The sequence below is a fragment of the Myxine glutinosa genome, chromosome 2 (assembly GCF_964187855.1).
Source record: "Myxine glutinosa chromosome 2, kmMyxGlut1.1, whole genome shotgun sequence".
NCBI lineage: Eukaryota > Metazoa > Chordata > Myxini > Myxiniformes > Myxinidae > Myxine > Myxine glutinosa.
The window spans coordinates 201,207,742-201,223,325 of NC_136262.1; the positions used below are offsets into that span (position 1 = coordinate 201,207,742).

The following is a 15,584-nucleotide window of genomic DNA, read 5'->3' on the forward strand; positions in this document are numbered from 1 at the left end:
CATGTGACCATGAAGACGGTAGCAAAACAAACAGGGCAGAACAAGTAACAATATGTTTCTGCTCACATTTTCAAATAATTGTGGATATTGGGAAAGTTTTGGAGATTTCCGAAAAAAAAATTTTGGGAAAATTCTACCATTCTCTTTTGTAGGAAATTAATCAGTAATCACTTTTATATTCTGTACATTTTAAAATATTTTAATAACGTTGTTTAATGTCATATTCATACTGCATATCACACAATGGTACACAGTGGTACGAGGAGCATTAAAAAAGTTCCACCAATGAGATAATCATAATATTAATTTTCTAAGACATTATTATTATTATTATTATTATTATTATTACTAGCAACAGTACCTGCCCTACGGGCAGGGCTTCAATTGGGAAGCCGAAATGAAAAGGCAAAATATCAGAAATTGAAGGCTTTTTTTATTTTAAACGATTCATATAAACATCCATCAAATCATATCGCACGTAAATCATCAAAATAAAAACAGTATCTTTAGAATTTCAATAAAAGCCACATCACTGTTCATATCGGAAAATATTTTTCCATCGTGTTTCAAATCGTGATATCAACCGTACGCTTTTCTTTAGGGAAAATAATTGAATGATTTTGTACCTCTTCTTCAGCTTAGAACTTCAGGATAGACGACATTGCTGATAAAAGTTCCTTTTCTCGAATTGCACGAATATGTGAATTGTGATTGTGCTTCATTGTGATGTTTGTGCGGCGACGGGTGGTGTGTACAAAGGGCAGGGACTTAATCAACGCGAGCTGATGACTCGCGCTTACTGGGAATTCCTCGTTCGTGGGACACTGTCTCAAGCCCCAGTCCCCATCACGGACGGGGCTCAGTGGTTTATCCGAGCCTGACGGCGAAGGGCAAGGTACACACTGGCCCGTCCAGTGTAGCACGCGTGTGGCCCCGGACATCGAAGAGCATTAAACGTTCATTAAAGGATTACAAAACAAAAAACATAACGAAATTACGTTCACACCATCACCATTATTAAATCTTTGGCATGACTTCAGAAAACTCTGTCTTCCAGACATAAAGTCCTTCCAGACTTGGAGCTCATCCAGCATTCAATCGCACAACTTTTAGACAACTTTACTCAAAATATCACGACCTGACAAAAGTAGTGGCTTTCAGGTTTTTTTTTGTTTTTCTTAATACTGTTACGGACGCGGTTAAAGATGTTATTTACCGAGCGGTGGTATTGCCGCGACCTAACAGTTTCCCCGATTCTTCCCCAACTCACCCGATTCACCCAGACGTTGGCCAAATCGCGCTATGCCAAATCAATGGTAGAAAGGACACGACGACTGGGAAAGAGGAAACGACGCAAGGGGTACAGTTCTCAAGACCTCCAGAGGAGGGTATAATTACAGTGGTGGAGAAAAGGGGTAGATTACAAGGCAGTGAGGTAAAGACACAGAAGAGATGGGCACTTAATTACCGTCTTATCTTAGCCCAGACAGACCACAGACAAACGGAACAAGGCTGACTTACACAGGGATTGATGGCAGGGAGGGACAGGTAGTCGATAGCACAAGGTGCACCTTGGCTCGGGGACAGGATAAAGCACGGTCCAGAAGATGTGGGGAGGTGTCACAGCGCTCGAAGGGGACGTCTTTCTTTCTCCAAGCTCCGCGCGCATCTGACGTCACCTCCCTCTCCCTGCGCATGCTCAGCGGGGAGTGACACGCCCTCGGCTGGTTGGTTCCGCCCCACTGGGCCGGTCCGCCGCTTCCATTGGGTGCGGGGGTTACCGGGCTCCGCCCTTGACGAGGAGCTGACAGGGAGCCCCTATTTGGTAACCCCGTCGAGCACATGTTCGATGGCGGCTCGTTGGGAAGGCCTGGTGCCTTCCCAACACCCCTACCAACCAAGCCGGAGTGAGGACGCGCACTCTCTGCGCTCGTTGTTGTGGTTGTTGTTGTTGTTGTTGTTGTTGAACTGTGAGGAAGAGCTGCGGGGAGGTATTGGGAGGTCCTAAACTTCCTAACGGTGCCATACAATCACATTCTGGTGCAACGAAGGGTCAGAATTAATGGAAACGAGTCCTTAACTGACATAGACTAAGAATAACTAGCAAGATGTCCTATAGTTGTCTTACATGAGATGCGGTGAACCTGGGCACGACATTTAATGGGGGAAATAGGGGGAGGTCGGGTCTACAGAGTGTTGTTTACAGAAAATGGGACTAGGGAATGGGGGATTGGGGATAGTTGGGAAGTATTGAGGAAATAGGGGAATATTTACAAGCGGATATGGATGGATGCAAATCCCATATCCGCAACAATACACATAGTCGAGGCTTATGGAAGAGCAAGTACACTGAACAGATCAGGAGAGAGAGAGAGAGATAGAGAGACTGAGACTGACTTTTGTATACCTTTATTTAAGCAAGGATCGAAAACAGTGCAGTGCACTTGAGTGCAGCTTTGGCACACTTGCAGCGTCCAGTGCACCCTTTCTTGCAGCCACAGTCGATCAATTCATGGCACGATTTTGATGCTTCAGGAAGAGTGGTCCAAAGAGGCTGCCACCAAGTTGTCTCCTTTGTCCAGCCCCAGTCAGGTGGGTCTGACATCTCTGGATCCATGACCAATGCCTGGTTACAACAGTTGGCCTGGTAGCAAGTGTGCTTGATGTGCTGCTTGAGTGTTGCCTGGGTTGGAGGAATGTTCTCTAGAGTTCTACACTTCTGTGTGAAGAGCTGTTTCCTGGCATCATTCACTTCCGTGCTCTCACTGGTTCTATCGTACATCAGCACCACAAATCGCTCTAGCAGTAACATTGAGCCTTCACTGACCTCACTTGGCATGCCTGGGAGTTCATTGAAAGCATCATTCACCTCTGGGCATCCCCAATTTAGTTGGAAATGACACCTATAATGTTTTTCTACACTATTTGGTTCCAAAATTAAGCGCGTTTGAACATTAGACTCGGTGGACTGGCGGCCATTTTGGATTTGACCTCTCACGGTTCTCAGAGGTCAAATCTGACTTCCCTCCACATCTGAAAATAAACCTTATGGTATGCACTAACTATGTTAAAAATTTCATGCTTTTCTCATAAAATGCACAATTTGTTAAAATATGAGAGCTTACCTGCTGTACTATTAAGACCACTTAACTGCTAAGTACCCCACTTTGCTGAGTGGGGTTGTTATCTTGAAATTCATAAACACTCTTAAGTACCCTGCTTAGCTGAGTGTCCCGCATAAAGTTATGAAGATTGTCTCAAGTGGTTTCCATGGCTCGATGTCACATTTCATTGCCGTTTATGTTAATTTTCTGTGGTTTGACGACAGACCAACAACAGTTATTACTGAGTTCCAAGGCCAAGTCATTGTTGAATTGCTATAAATGCCGTGTATGAAGAGCGTCTTCTCACACTCAACATGGACAAGAGGAAGAGAAAACCGAATTTCTCCGGGATTGAGAAACTCCGACTAGTGGATATGTTTGAGAGAGAAATGTCGGTGATTCTCCATAAATTTGGGCCAACCGTTTCGTCCCCAAAAAAACACTTGGCTTGGGAGAGAATATTGGTGGCCCTGAATAGTCGTAATGCAGTGGCAAGGACATTGGCAGAGGTGCAAAAAAAGTGGCAAAACCTGTGCAGTAAAATGAAGGAGGAATATCGGCAATACAAGAAGGAATTATCAAAGACAGGTAATTTCAGTATTTTTACATATGTATGCCTATACTGATTCAAATTTGAACTCAATGCCTATATGGAAACGGCAGATTTTTTAATTTACAATTGAAAATTATAATAAAAATGATGACAATGCATGTCAACTTTAAAAATGACATTTCTATTCTAGGTGATGGGCCCGCACCCAAGGAACCTTCACCGTTGTCACAGAAGATTGCCGCCATTTTGGGCGAGGATGACCCCACCATACATGGCATAGAAGGAGGAGTCGATAGTGGACTAATGGGAGAAAAGGCGAAGGAGAAATCTACTTCATCAAGTTCGAGGTAGGCACAACCGAATCACATTGCATAATGAATGTTCAGTGCGTTGTTATCATATCAAAATGTAAGCAACGCTTCGAACGTCTCTGTCACATATAATTGTCTTTCCTTACAGTTCATCCTGCACAACAAATGAGACTTCCTTGAACACCGATCCCATTCCGATGAATGAAATTGATAGTGAAGTCCGTGGTCCATCCCCACCCCCATCAGTAGCAGTGTTCAATTTTACCAAGTCGTCCGGAAGTCGCCCTACTTCAACATTACCAAATCCATGCCCCCTGCGGTCATCCCTGTGGAGAAAACCAAGAAGCAAAAGTTAGATGAAAATAATGGACTTATCCAAATGCAAAAAGGACTCTTGTGCTTAGAGAAGCAAAGGGCGAAACTTGAAATTGAAAAGTTAACAATGGAGAAGGAAAAGTTAGCAATTGAAATCGACGTGCTGAAAATAAAAAGGCAAAAGCTTAACCAAAGGCAAGACAAGTCCGACAACTATCCAAGTGATTCAGCATGTGGCTGTACACCATAAAAATTGATGAACTTGCCCTGATCAGAATATATCAGTATAAGAGAATAAAATCGATAAAGGACCTATATAGTTTGTGTTCTATTCATTTCGTGCAACCTATAATACTCACTGTTTATCCAAAATGGTTGTTGACTATTTGATTCCGAACTTCCATCCCAATGCGTCTGTCCGGCAATACAACCACATTCTCTTCATCGTCATCATCTGGTTGTGGTTGTAACTCGATGGGTTTCTCATCAAAATCAGGTAATCCTCTATTTATTGCAATATTGTGCAGAATGGCACAAGTTGCAATAATTTCGCAGGCCTTCTGTGGTGAGTATCGAAGTTGACCGTGAAGACAGTGGAAACGCCTCGTTCAACCAAACAACATGTTCGTTTGTGAGCTCGGTTGTATCGTCGCTGCATTGCAGTGGTTGGGTTCAAAAACGGTGTCATTAACCATGGTCGCACAGGATATCCACTATCTCCAAGAAGAACTTCTTCACCCATTCTTGTTTCCATTCTCTGTGCCAATGCACTTTCTCTCAATATCACAGAATCATGGGTACTGCCTGGCCATTTTGGCACAATGTTAATGAAACGGCATTGTGCATCCATTACTACCTGAGTATTGATAGAATAGTAATTTTTCCGATTCCCATATCGCCATTCATGTTGTGTTGGACCCAGGATCCGTACGTGAGTTCCATCAATGACACCCATCACTCCTGGGAAATTAGCAATATCGTAAAAATCTGCAACTATACCCTGTATATTTGCCGGGGATGGAAATTTCACAGCTCTCCCATCAATGGAAGCAGTGCATTGTTTACCTGTGAAATGATACGGCATAAGCTTGGTTGAGATATATGAACTGTACCTCCTGTCACCTGTTGGAATGATCCGGTCGCATAAAAACGTAAGGCTGCGAGTAGTTTCAGTTCAGTTGGAAGAGCGTGGTTACGAAATGTCCTTTGTTCGAGGTCAATGCGAATAATATCAGCAAGATCCATTATTGTCTGTCGATCCAAACGATACCTTTGATAAAGCTGAAGGTCATTGTAAATTTCCAATGGGTGAACTCTGTCACGAAAAACACGTTCGCGACGCATTGCCCGCCTTCGGTCTGTATCAAACTGCACTGCTAACATCAGAGCTGCCATATCCCTTGAGCGAACTGAACCGAATGACAGAATATTCAATCTAGTAATGCTTCAGTCACATTTGGCTCGGCGGCCGTAGGGTCTAAAAAATCTATGGCCACTAGCAATTATAGGGCGGCCACAGTATTTCCACGGTCACACAATGTAGCAGTCACATATGTTTTTATTTTTCAGGTAGCCGCACGGGGTATTTAGAAATTGTGGAGACCGAAAACGTGGGGGTGCCGTACGGTCTTTGATTTGATGTCGCACGGTGACCTTAGGGCGTCCCTGCGGCGGCCATAGAATTTTCAAGGCAGACGCAAGGTAGCCTCAAGGTGCCCGCAAGGCGACCGCAGGGGGGCCCTAAGGCGAACGTGCGGCCAGACGGACGGTAACGAGTGGGTATATATACCAGTTATTTTTCATATGTATAACAGCACTTACAGTTGTCATGGCTATGGCTTGTCGAATTGCTACGGCCAACCTAGAAATGAAAAAAGTTATAACTCCGCGCTATAATTCCACGGCGACCCCTACGGCCTGTAAAAGATAGCCATACGCCCTAGGGCCACCCTGAGGCCACCTCAGAAACTCTGCGGCCGCCGCACGTTTCTGTCAATTTAGGGGGGGTACCCGGCCGCCGTATCCTAGCCGTAGAGCAAATGTGACTGAGGAGTAACCACCCACCCTAAAGTTAAGACTGCCTCGGAGGTGTCTTAAATTTAGGGGCCGATTTAAGTGAGTTCCATGAGATAAGTAGCATATTGAATTCCACTTGTTCGGTCCGCTTAAGTTAAGATGGTACTTAGTGGCCCCACTTTGACTTTAGTAGCTTTATGAATACCGGCCCAGCCCTTTAAAAATAGGGACAACATCAAAACCATGCCCATTATCGATTTTGATTTTCCTCGATTTATAAATTGCATATTTTGCAATGGCAACCAAGAGGTTTAATGCAATGCCTGAGTCCTTGCAAGAGGGTCTGAAAGGCACACCAAAAATAAAAGTATGTGAAGTGAAAGGAAAAGCCAACTGATCAAAAAGGTGTGTGAGAACAGAGGTGTTAGTCTTTCACATTGCACATAGGCATGAAAGAGGTCCTCTTTCTGTTCACAGAAGGGGCATGTTACCGGTACTGAACTGTCTCGGTGGTTAACAAAGGTCTTCGAAGGGAGAGCCCAATGTGCTAGTCTCCACTGGATATCTGCTAGGAACCCATAAATAGGTAACTTATACATATTAGGCCACAGTGGAGTGGCAGGAGATCCTGACCCTAACCGTTCTGACCACAAGGCCACTCGTGTCGCTCAAGAGAAGGACGAGGCTTGGTTATCTTGAAGGAGCTTATGAATACCCTCCCTTGTTACCAAATGAAAAGGAGAGACAAGTTCATTATTTGACTGGAGAGAGGGGAGCACCTTAATTTCAGGGAAGGACAGCCAAAAATCCTCGACATTGTTGACACCTTACCAGCCAATGTTTAACTCCTTAAACTTCCTCTTGACGATGCGTATAATTTGGGTGACAACACGAACAGATCTTAAACCAAGAATGGTCGCCACCCTGCCAGCAGACATCCATTTTGTCCCAGATGTATCCCTCAGGTCGCAAACTTAGCCAACTCCTCCTTGAATAAATTTTATAAGCAAAATAGGACTGTGAGGAATGCATGGAAAAAAAACCGTTATAAAAAATAGGTTCTTGGATAAACATCCGGCAATTATAAGCCTTGAGGCAGTGATGAACCCCATGGCCTTTCCAAACATTCAGCAAAAAATGGTAAAAGAAAAAAAAACTGGGATCGAAACTAAACTGACACGGTCAACGTTCACCAAGAACAGGTGCCGATCATAACACAGGCCTTCCAGCTTGTTGAAGCAAAAAATGCGTAAAGGGGCGCCAGGGCAGCTCTTCAGCATACAACAGACTTTGCACAGACTGTAGGCGAAAAGCCATAAGCCGGGCGGACACATCCACAATTCCATGTCTACCCTCCTTCCGAGGATGGTACAGTACAAGAGGCCGAAGCCAGTGGTATCCATTCCAAAATAAATTTATCAAAACCCACTGGATGGCAGGAATCAGCTCCTTGGGCAGCTGCAAGGCAATTAGTTTATGTCAGTTTATGACAATCTTGCTGCTACCAAGTTATTGGTGTCCTTGTGTTTTATACTTCTCCCACCCGCCCCCCCCCCTTCCCACGCCTCCTCCCCCCAAGCCCTGTCCCTCCCACACATCTCCCGATGTCCCTGCTCTCAAATGTTGTGTTTGTGAGCTTCCCCTTCTCTCCCCATCTTGTCTACCGCTCCCTCTTTTTATATATTTTGTTTGTCTGTTTGATTTGTTTGTGTGATAAATGTTAGCTCTTTCACGAGCCTCGATTCTGTATACAAAAAAAAAAAAACTGACAAGAGTGCAGCCTTTATAAGAAAGAGATCGCAGCAGTCCTTCCCATAGTTTCAACCGGTGTGTAATTTGTTCAATCATTCCTTCCCAATTCTTCATTTCTACTTCCCGGTTGCCGAGATAGACACCAAGATATTTGACCCCATCTGTTTTCCATTTTAAATTCTGTGGGAGTGACGGTGGCAATGCTAACGAAAGGTTATCTGAACCGCACCATAAGGCTACACTCTTACTCCAATTTAATTCACCGGAAGAGGCCGCAGAGTAATCTTTAAGGCAACGCTGCACCGCAGCAACACTACTTGGGCCTTTAATCAGAACGCATACATCATCAGCATAAGCTGTGACCACAAATCTTGAACCAAAAACGGCTCCCACAACCTGAGTTATTCGCTGCCTGATGGATGCTAAGAGTGGTTCAAGGGCAATTATATACAGAAGTCCAGAAAGGGGACAACCTTGACGGATACCCCGACGGAAAGGAAAGGGGGAACATAAACTGTTGTTAACTTTCATCATGCAGAAGGTATTAGTGTATAAAAGTTTAACATAAGAGATGAAAGTTTCACCAAAACCCATCGGCTCAAGAACAGACAACAAATATGTGTGATCAACTCGATCAAAAGCCTTTGCTTGGGCAAGAAACAACAACCCAAAACTGGCACGCAAGTACTTATTACAAGAAATAATATCCCTTATCAAAAATATATTATCATAAATTTACCTTCCTGGTACACAGTAGGTCTGGTCAGGGTGCACAATAGAGCTGATCACAGTTCCCAAACGGTTTGCTAAAACCTTCGAAAAAATCTTGTAATCCTGTGCACAGCAATGAGACAGGCCGCCAGTTCTCGACTAGTTGAGTGTCCCCAGCCTTTGGCAACAGGCACATGACTGTTCTTCTGCAGGACAGGGGAAGCTCTCCAACATGAAGGCATTCATCCAATACCTCAAGCAGGTCAGGTCCCACAAGGTTCCAAAAACTCTTTTAGAACTCTCTGGGCAGCCCCCAGAGGGCAATGACAATGACCCCAGAGGCTTCACCATCCCTCAAGCTTCGCATAGCAGTTTCAATTTCAGCAGCCGAAACTGATGCATTCAGTGTGCGTTGCTGGTCCTCCTAAAGTCTTGTAAGCCCAGTAGTCAGCTCCTGCAAGGTCTCATTACCCTGTGCTCGCGCAGCGAAAATCAGGGTTAGGCATTCGGGTACGTACGTGTTCCATACGTGCGTGTCTGCATTTTTACAATTCATTTTCTCGGCAACCGTTTGTCCGATCGACATAAAATTTTACAGTAGGAGCGCCTCTGCCTGTAGATTTTTTTTGCTGATAATTATGATGTCATAGGTCACGTGGTACCGACGCCATCTTGGAAAAACGTTACACCTCTATATCTCCGAAACGGCTTAATGGAAAATATTGAAACATGGCTCATTGTCAAGTACACCCCATGGGAAATAAGATATGTTAATGATGATGTCATCGGTGCCTTCGTTATGACGTCATAATTCGACAAGTACAACACTTATCCGATCATTGTGAATTTTTTTTTTCTCAGCAACTGTTGGTCTGATGGGCACGAAATTTTCACCATAGGAGCGCCTCCTCCTTTAGAATATTTTTATGATAATCATGACGTCATAGGTCATGTGGTACAGGCGCCATCTAGGAAAAACTGAAAAATGTTGCACCTCTATATCTCCAAAACCACTGCATGGAAAAAATTGAAACATGGCTCATTGTAAAGAACTCCATATGGGGAATAGGTGTTGTTAACGATGACGTCATTGGTGCCATAATTATGACGTCATAATTCGACAGGGAGAACGCTTAGTCTGATCAGTTTGAAATGTATTGAGCGTGATCTATGCAACAATTATATTAGAGAAAATAAATTTATGATGTCATCGCTCACGTGGTCTGGCAGCCATATTGAATCAAAGAAAAAAAATGTCCAAAAACAGAGGAGTTGGCTCGCAACAAGTTGACTGCGCAGAGTAAGTATTCAATGAACACCATCTAGTTACTAATGTTCTGGGGAGAGTACAAGTTTGTGTAAAAACCCTTCAAAACAGACTTGATCTCCTGTTGGGAGGCCACTATTGACCCATTAGCAGCACATAGCCTGTGAATCTGTTGTGATTTTTTAACAGAGTTCTCCAAACTAAAGAATTCCTTATTTGGCATATGCAAAGTCAAATAACTAATTATCATGCGTACCGAGGTACCCATTTCCCACTGCCGTACCAAATCAGTCAAGATTGCCTTTTTTAGGCCATAACAGCCGGTCACCTGTAGTGTCTTTCCCAGCCATATTAATGTTTTGCTCCAAGGCTGCAATTTCAGCCTTTAATGAATCAATCGAGATATTTTGAAATTTAGTGGTATAAAGACTATATTGTTGACAGAACGATTTGACATGACTCTTTGCGAGGTCCCACCACAGTTGAAGGTTAGCATGCTCAGATTTGGAGGACCGAATGTTTTCCCACACGGATCGAAAAGCATCTTTGAATTTCACGTCATTCAGCAGGTGGGTGTTAAGTGACCAATACGCACTACCACCTGAGGCCAGAGGCAAATTAAAAACCATTGAAACCAGGTAATGGTTTGTGAAACCAGTTGGGAGTATCTGCGTTGTGGCCATCACATTTAGCTTTGGCTTATTCACGTAGAATCTGTCTAGTCTTGCCATTGATATCCTCCCATCATGGCATCTGCACCACGTATAGCACCGTGAAGTTGCATGTTGCAACCTCCATACTTCTTTCAAATGATGATTCTTGATGATGTTCGCCAAAACCTTCGCAGAAGCGGGATGGGGTTCATGACCGGTCCTGTCTACGGAAGGATTGATAGTGCAATTGAAGTCGCCAGCAATACAGATGAAAGCAGTTGTATCTAGTCCTTTTACAAAGTCGTGCAAAGTGGAGAAGAACACTTTTCGTTCCATTGGTTCACTCAGTGCATACACATTCACAATAATAATCTTTTGTGTGTTGCAATAGAATTCCACTGCTATCAGATGTTCCTTATAAATTTCCTTAAAGACAATCTTCTGAGCAGGAATTCTATCACTTAAGGCGATGGAAAAACCAGCTTTGGGTGTGGTAAAACCACTCAATCACCACTGCCCTCGATAAAGTTTACCCCATAACATTCAGCTACCAGGGTGTTTGTAGCATGGGTCTTTTGTATTAAGATGATGTCGACTCTCCATTGCCTGAATTGTCTGAATTTTCCGGAAGGGGTTACAACCCCCATAAATATTTAAGTATGCAATACATATCTCTCGCATTGCCATTCTACAAAGGTAGCTCACCCTCCACCTGCAATTCCTTGTTTGTCTTTGTAACCGCTTTTTAGACCCCCAACCACAAGACAGAGCCCCTGCCCCCAACCCCAAGAAAGAGCCTCCTGCCCCCTCCCAACCCCAAGAAAGGGCCCCTGCCCCCCAACGCCAAGAAAGAGCCCCCTGCCCCCAACCCCAAGAAAAAGCCTCCTGCCCCCAACCCTAAGAAAGATCCTCCTGTCCCCCAACCCCAAGAAACAGCCTCCTGCCCCCCAACCCCAAGAAACAGCCTCCTGCCCCCCATCCCCAAGAAAGGCCCCCTGCCCCCCAACCCCAAGAAAGAGCCTCCTGCCCCCTAACCCCAAGAAAGGGCCCCCTTCCCCCAACCCCAAGAAAGAGCCCCCTGCCCCCCCAACCCCAAGAAAGAGCCCCCTGCCCCGCAACCTCAAGAAAAAGCCTCCTGCCCCCCAACCTCAAGAAAAGGCCTCCTGCCCCCCAACCCCAAGAAAGAGCCTCCTGCCCCTCAACCCCAAGAAAGAGCCTCCTGCCCCCCAACCCCAACAAAGGGCCACCTGCCCCCAAACACCAAGAAAGAGCCTCCGGCCCCCAACCCCAAGAGGCCCCCCTTCCCCCAATCCCAAGAAAGAGCCTCCTTCCCCCCCCAACCTCAAGAAAGAGCCTCATGCCCCCAACCCCAAGAAAGGGCCCCTTGCCCCCTGACCCCAAGAAAGAGCCTCCTGCCCCCTAACCCCAAGAAAGGGCCACCTGCCCCCCAACCCCAAGAAAGAGCCCCCAGCCCCCACCAACCCCAAGAAAGAGCCTCCTGCCCCCCAACCCCAAGAAAGGGCCCCCTTCCCCCCAACCTCAAGAAAGAGCCCCCTGCCCCCCAACCCCAAGAAAGAGCCCCCTTCCCCCCAACCCCAAGAAAGAGCCTCCTGCCCCCCAACCCCAAGAAAGGGCCCCCTGCCTCCCAACCCCAAGAAAGAGCCCCCAGCCCCCACCAACTCCAAGAAAGAGCCCCCAGCCCCCACCAACCCCAAGAAAGAGCCTCCTGCCCCCAAACCCCAAGAAAGGGCCCCCTTCCCCCCAACCCCAAGAAAGAGCCCCCTGCCCCCCAACCCCAAGAAAGAGCCCCCTTCCCCCCAACCCCAAGAAAGAGCCTCCTGTCCCCCAATCCCAAGAAAGAGCCTCCTGCCCCCAACCCCAACCTCAGTGGATTCGCTTCGCACGCTTTTCGCCATCTCCGCTCACATCATCGCATGAACCTTCCTCGGACTGCAAGCGTCGTGGATTCTAAAGGAAGGGTGTAAATGTTCCAACTTCGTACGTTACCGTTGCGGCTTGGCTTGACCATCAGATACGCCAGAGTATCGCAAGTACGAATATTTGAGTTATATTCCTCATAGCCATTTTGTAAACATAAACAAGGCGTGCAGAATTAAAAAAAAAATCATCACAAAACGTTTCATGAATAAACTAGATGGTAGGCCTATTCATAGAATATTTACCCTGCGCAGTCAACTTGGTGCGAGCCAACTCTTGTTTTTTAACGTTTTTTTCCTTTGATCCAATATGGCTGTCAGACCACGTGAGCGATTACATCATAAATTTATATTCTCTAATGTAATTGTTGCATAGATCATGCTCAATAAATTTCAAACTGATCAGATGAAGCGTTGTGCCTGTCAAATTATAACGTCATAATTAAGGCACCAGCGACGTCATCGTTAACAACACTTATTCTCCATGTGGAGTTCTTTACAGTTGATCCATGTCAAAAAAAATTTGATTGAGTGGTTTCAGAGATATAGAGGTGTGAAGTTTTTCCAAGATGGCGCCTGTACCATGTGATCTATGATGTCATAATGATCATTAAACTATTCTACAGGAGGAAGCGCTTCTTTGGTGAAAATTTTGTGTCCATCAGACAAACAGTTGCAGAGAAAAAAAATTCATACTGATCGGATGAAGCGTTATACTTGTCGAGTTATGACATCATAACTAAGGCACATATGACATCATCATTACCATATCTTATTCCCCATGGAGAGTACTTGACAATGAGCCATGGTTCAATTTTTTCCATGGAGCAGTTTCAGAGATATAGAGGTGCAACGTTTTTCGATTTTTCCAAGATGGCGCCTGTACAACATGACCTATGACATCATAATTATTGAAAAAATTATACAGGAGAAGGCGCTCCTGTGGTACATATTTCGTGTCCATCGGACTAACAGTTGCAGAGGAAATATTTTTTTCATACTGATCAGATCAAGCGTTGTACTTGTCGAATTATGACGTCATAATGAAGGCACCGATGACATCATCATCAACATATCTTATTTGCCATGGTGAGTACTTGACAATGACCCTTCCTTCAACTTTTTCCATTAAGCAGTTTGGGAGATATAGAGGTGTAACTTTTTTCCAAGGTGGCATCCGTACCATGTGACCTATGACGTCATAATTAGAAATAAAAAAATTTATACAGGAGGAGGCGCTCCTACTGTAAAATTTCGTGCCAATCGGATCAACGGTTGCTGAGAAAATGAATTTTTAAAATGCAGATACGTACGCCACATGTCTGCCACACGTACGCACGTACGTACGCAACCGAATGCCTTACCGTGATTTTAGCTTAGCGAGCGCAGGGTAACTAGAATGGCACTCGGTAGCGAGCATACCTTCACCAGGTTAATCAGTTTACGTTTTGTATCCTACTGATAGGTCATATCTGGATGCGGACCTGATCCAAAATATAATCGGCTTGTTCTTGTCGCCGACCCAACTCATCCACCAAGATTTGTCATAAGTCATCCAGTACTATATGAAATATCATTACTTAAGAAAAACCTCATATTCGGATCCGGATCTTCACCAAAATCTAATGATTTCGTCCCTGTCACATATGCAACCGCTGAGATATCCTGTTCACAAACAGACAGGGCTGAGAACAGAACCTCCATCCATATTCGGTGGCGGAGGCAACAATCAGGAGGGAAAAGTGGAAATTTGGAAGTTGGACTTGCGTTGGGTGAGGTTAACGAGGATTGGAGACGATCTGATATGGTGGTGAAATAAATTTATGCAAGGGAGTTCTTCATGAAACAGAAAGTTTAAAAACGAGTTGTTTTGTAGACAGTATGAGAAGAGTTTGACCTTTCTCATTAGGTGTCTCCATCAATCAGGGATCGTGCAGGAAAAAAAATGTCGTTAGACATTTGAACGTCTGGACTGACCATATAAGGTATATCCGAGTAAGCTCAAGTAGGTCCAAACTTATCTTTCATCTGTTAGAGGGGGCACTTCACATCTCCACTCATAGTGTGCGTCCTACATGGGAAGCTGTGAAAACAACGTTCAATGATAATATACATCTTTGTCACCAAATCCCACAGTCAGCATCAGCACGGATTTACACTGTAAAACTAAGCAGAATTTTTCCCGCACCAAGAACAGAGATATCATATATTTATTACATAAGCAAACTAGATGGTCTTCAAAAAATACTTACCCCGCTCAGTCTTGAGAAATACTTGATGTAAGCCAACTCTTCTGTTTTTTTATTGAGGCGGCAAATTTGTAATTGCATCTATCTCCATTTTTTTTTTTTTGGACTCAGAGTTGAGGCTCGTGTAAGAGCTCAAAAAAAAACCTTCTGAGGGACCTAAAAACCTTTACCTTCTGAGATAAATGTGTACAAATTATACGTTAAACGTCTGCTATAGAGTACATTAATAAGCCTTTACAAACTAGCTTTTATTCTTGTTCGCGGTTTTTTCATAACTGCCAAAGCTGACAAAGACGCCAGAATAGATCGCAAAAGTATAGAATCGCGAGATCGGTAAATCGCCAAATTGTACTTCTTCTTCGCATTTTTTTCACCAGCCAAGCACAATAAAGGCTGAAGCGATTACAATGATTCCAAATTTTATAATTTCTAATTTCTAATTTTATAATCTCTAATCAAATTTCATTTGATATGCGCTATATCAAATGGTCACATAACATGTGGTAAAGTTTCAAATTCCTTCGTTGAACGGTTTTTGATGTACACTCAATATGCTCTCTATCAAATAGTCATGTAACATGTGGTAAAGTTTCAATTTCCTCCGTTGAACAGTTTTTGATGTACACTCTTAACAAAATACAGACACATACGTACATATACACGATGATTGCTTATTCCTGCTGTTCACTTCGCACACAGGGTAAACAAGAAAGAGC

At 44.3% G+C, this 15,584-nt stretch overlaps 1 protein-coding gene across 1 annotated transcript; it reads left to right on the top strand.

The window, feature by feature from the left end:
- The first annotated feature begins 3,360 nt into the window (after positions 1 to 3,360).
- Positions 3,361 to 4,598, top strand: LOC144890938 (nuclear apoptosis-inducing factor 1-like). The gene is made up of 3 exons (XM_078772827.1): positions 3,361 to 3,692; positions 3,848 to 4,004; positions 4,117 to 4,598. The coding sequence occupies exons 1-3, from the start codon at positions 3,419 to 3,421 to the stop codon at positions 4,322 to 4,324; spliced, it is 639 nt and encodes a 212-aa protein (XP_078628953.1). The 5' UTR covers positions 3,361 to 3,418; the 3' UTR covers positions 4,325 to 4,598.
- Positions 4,599 to 15,584: the final 10,986 nt, after the last annotated feature.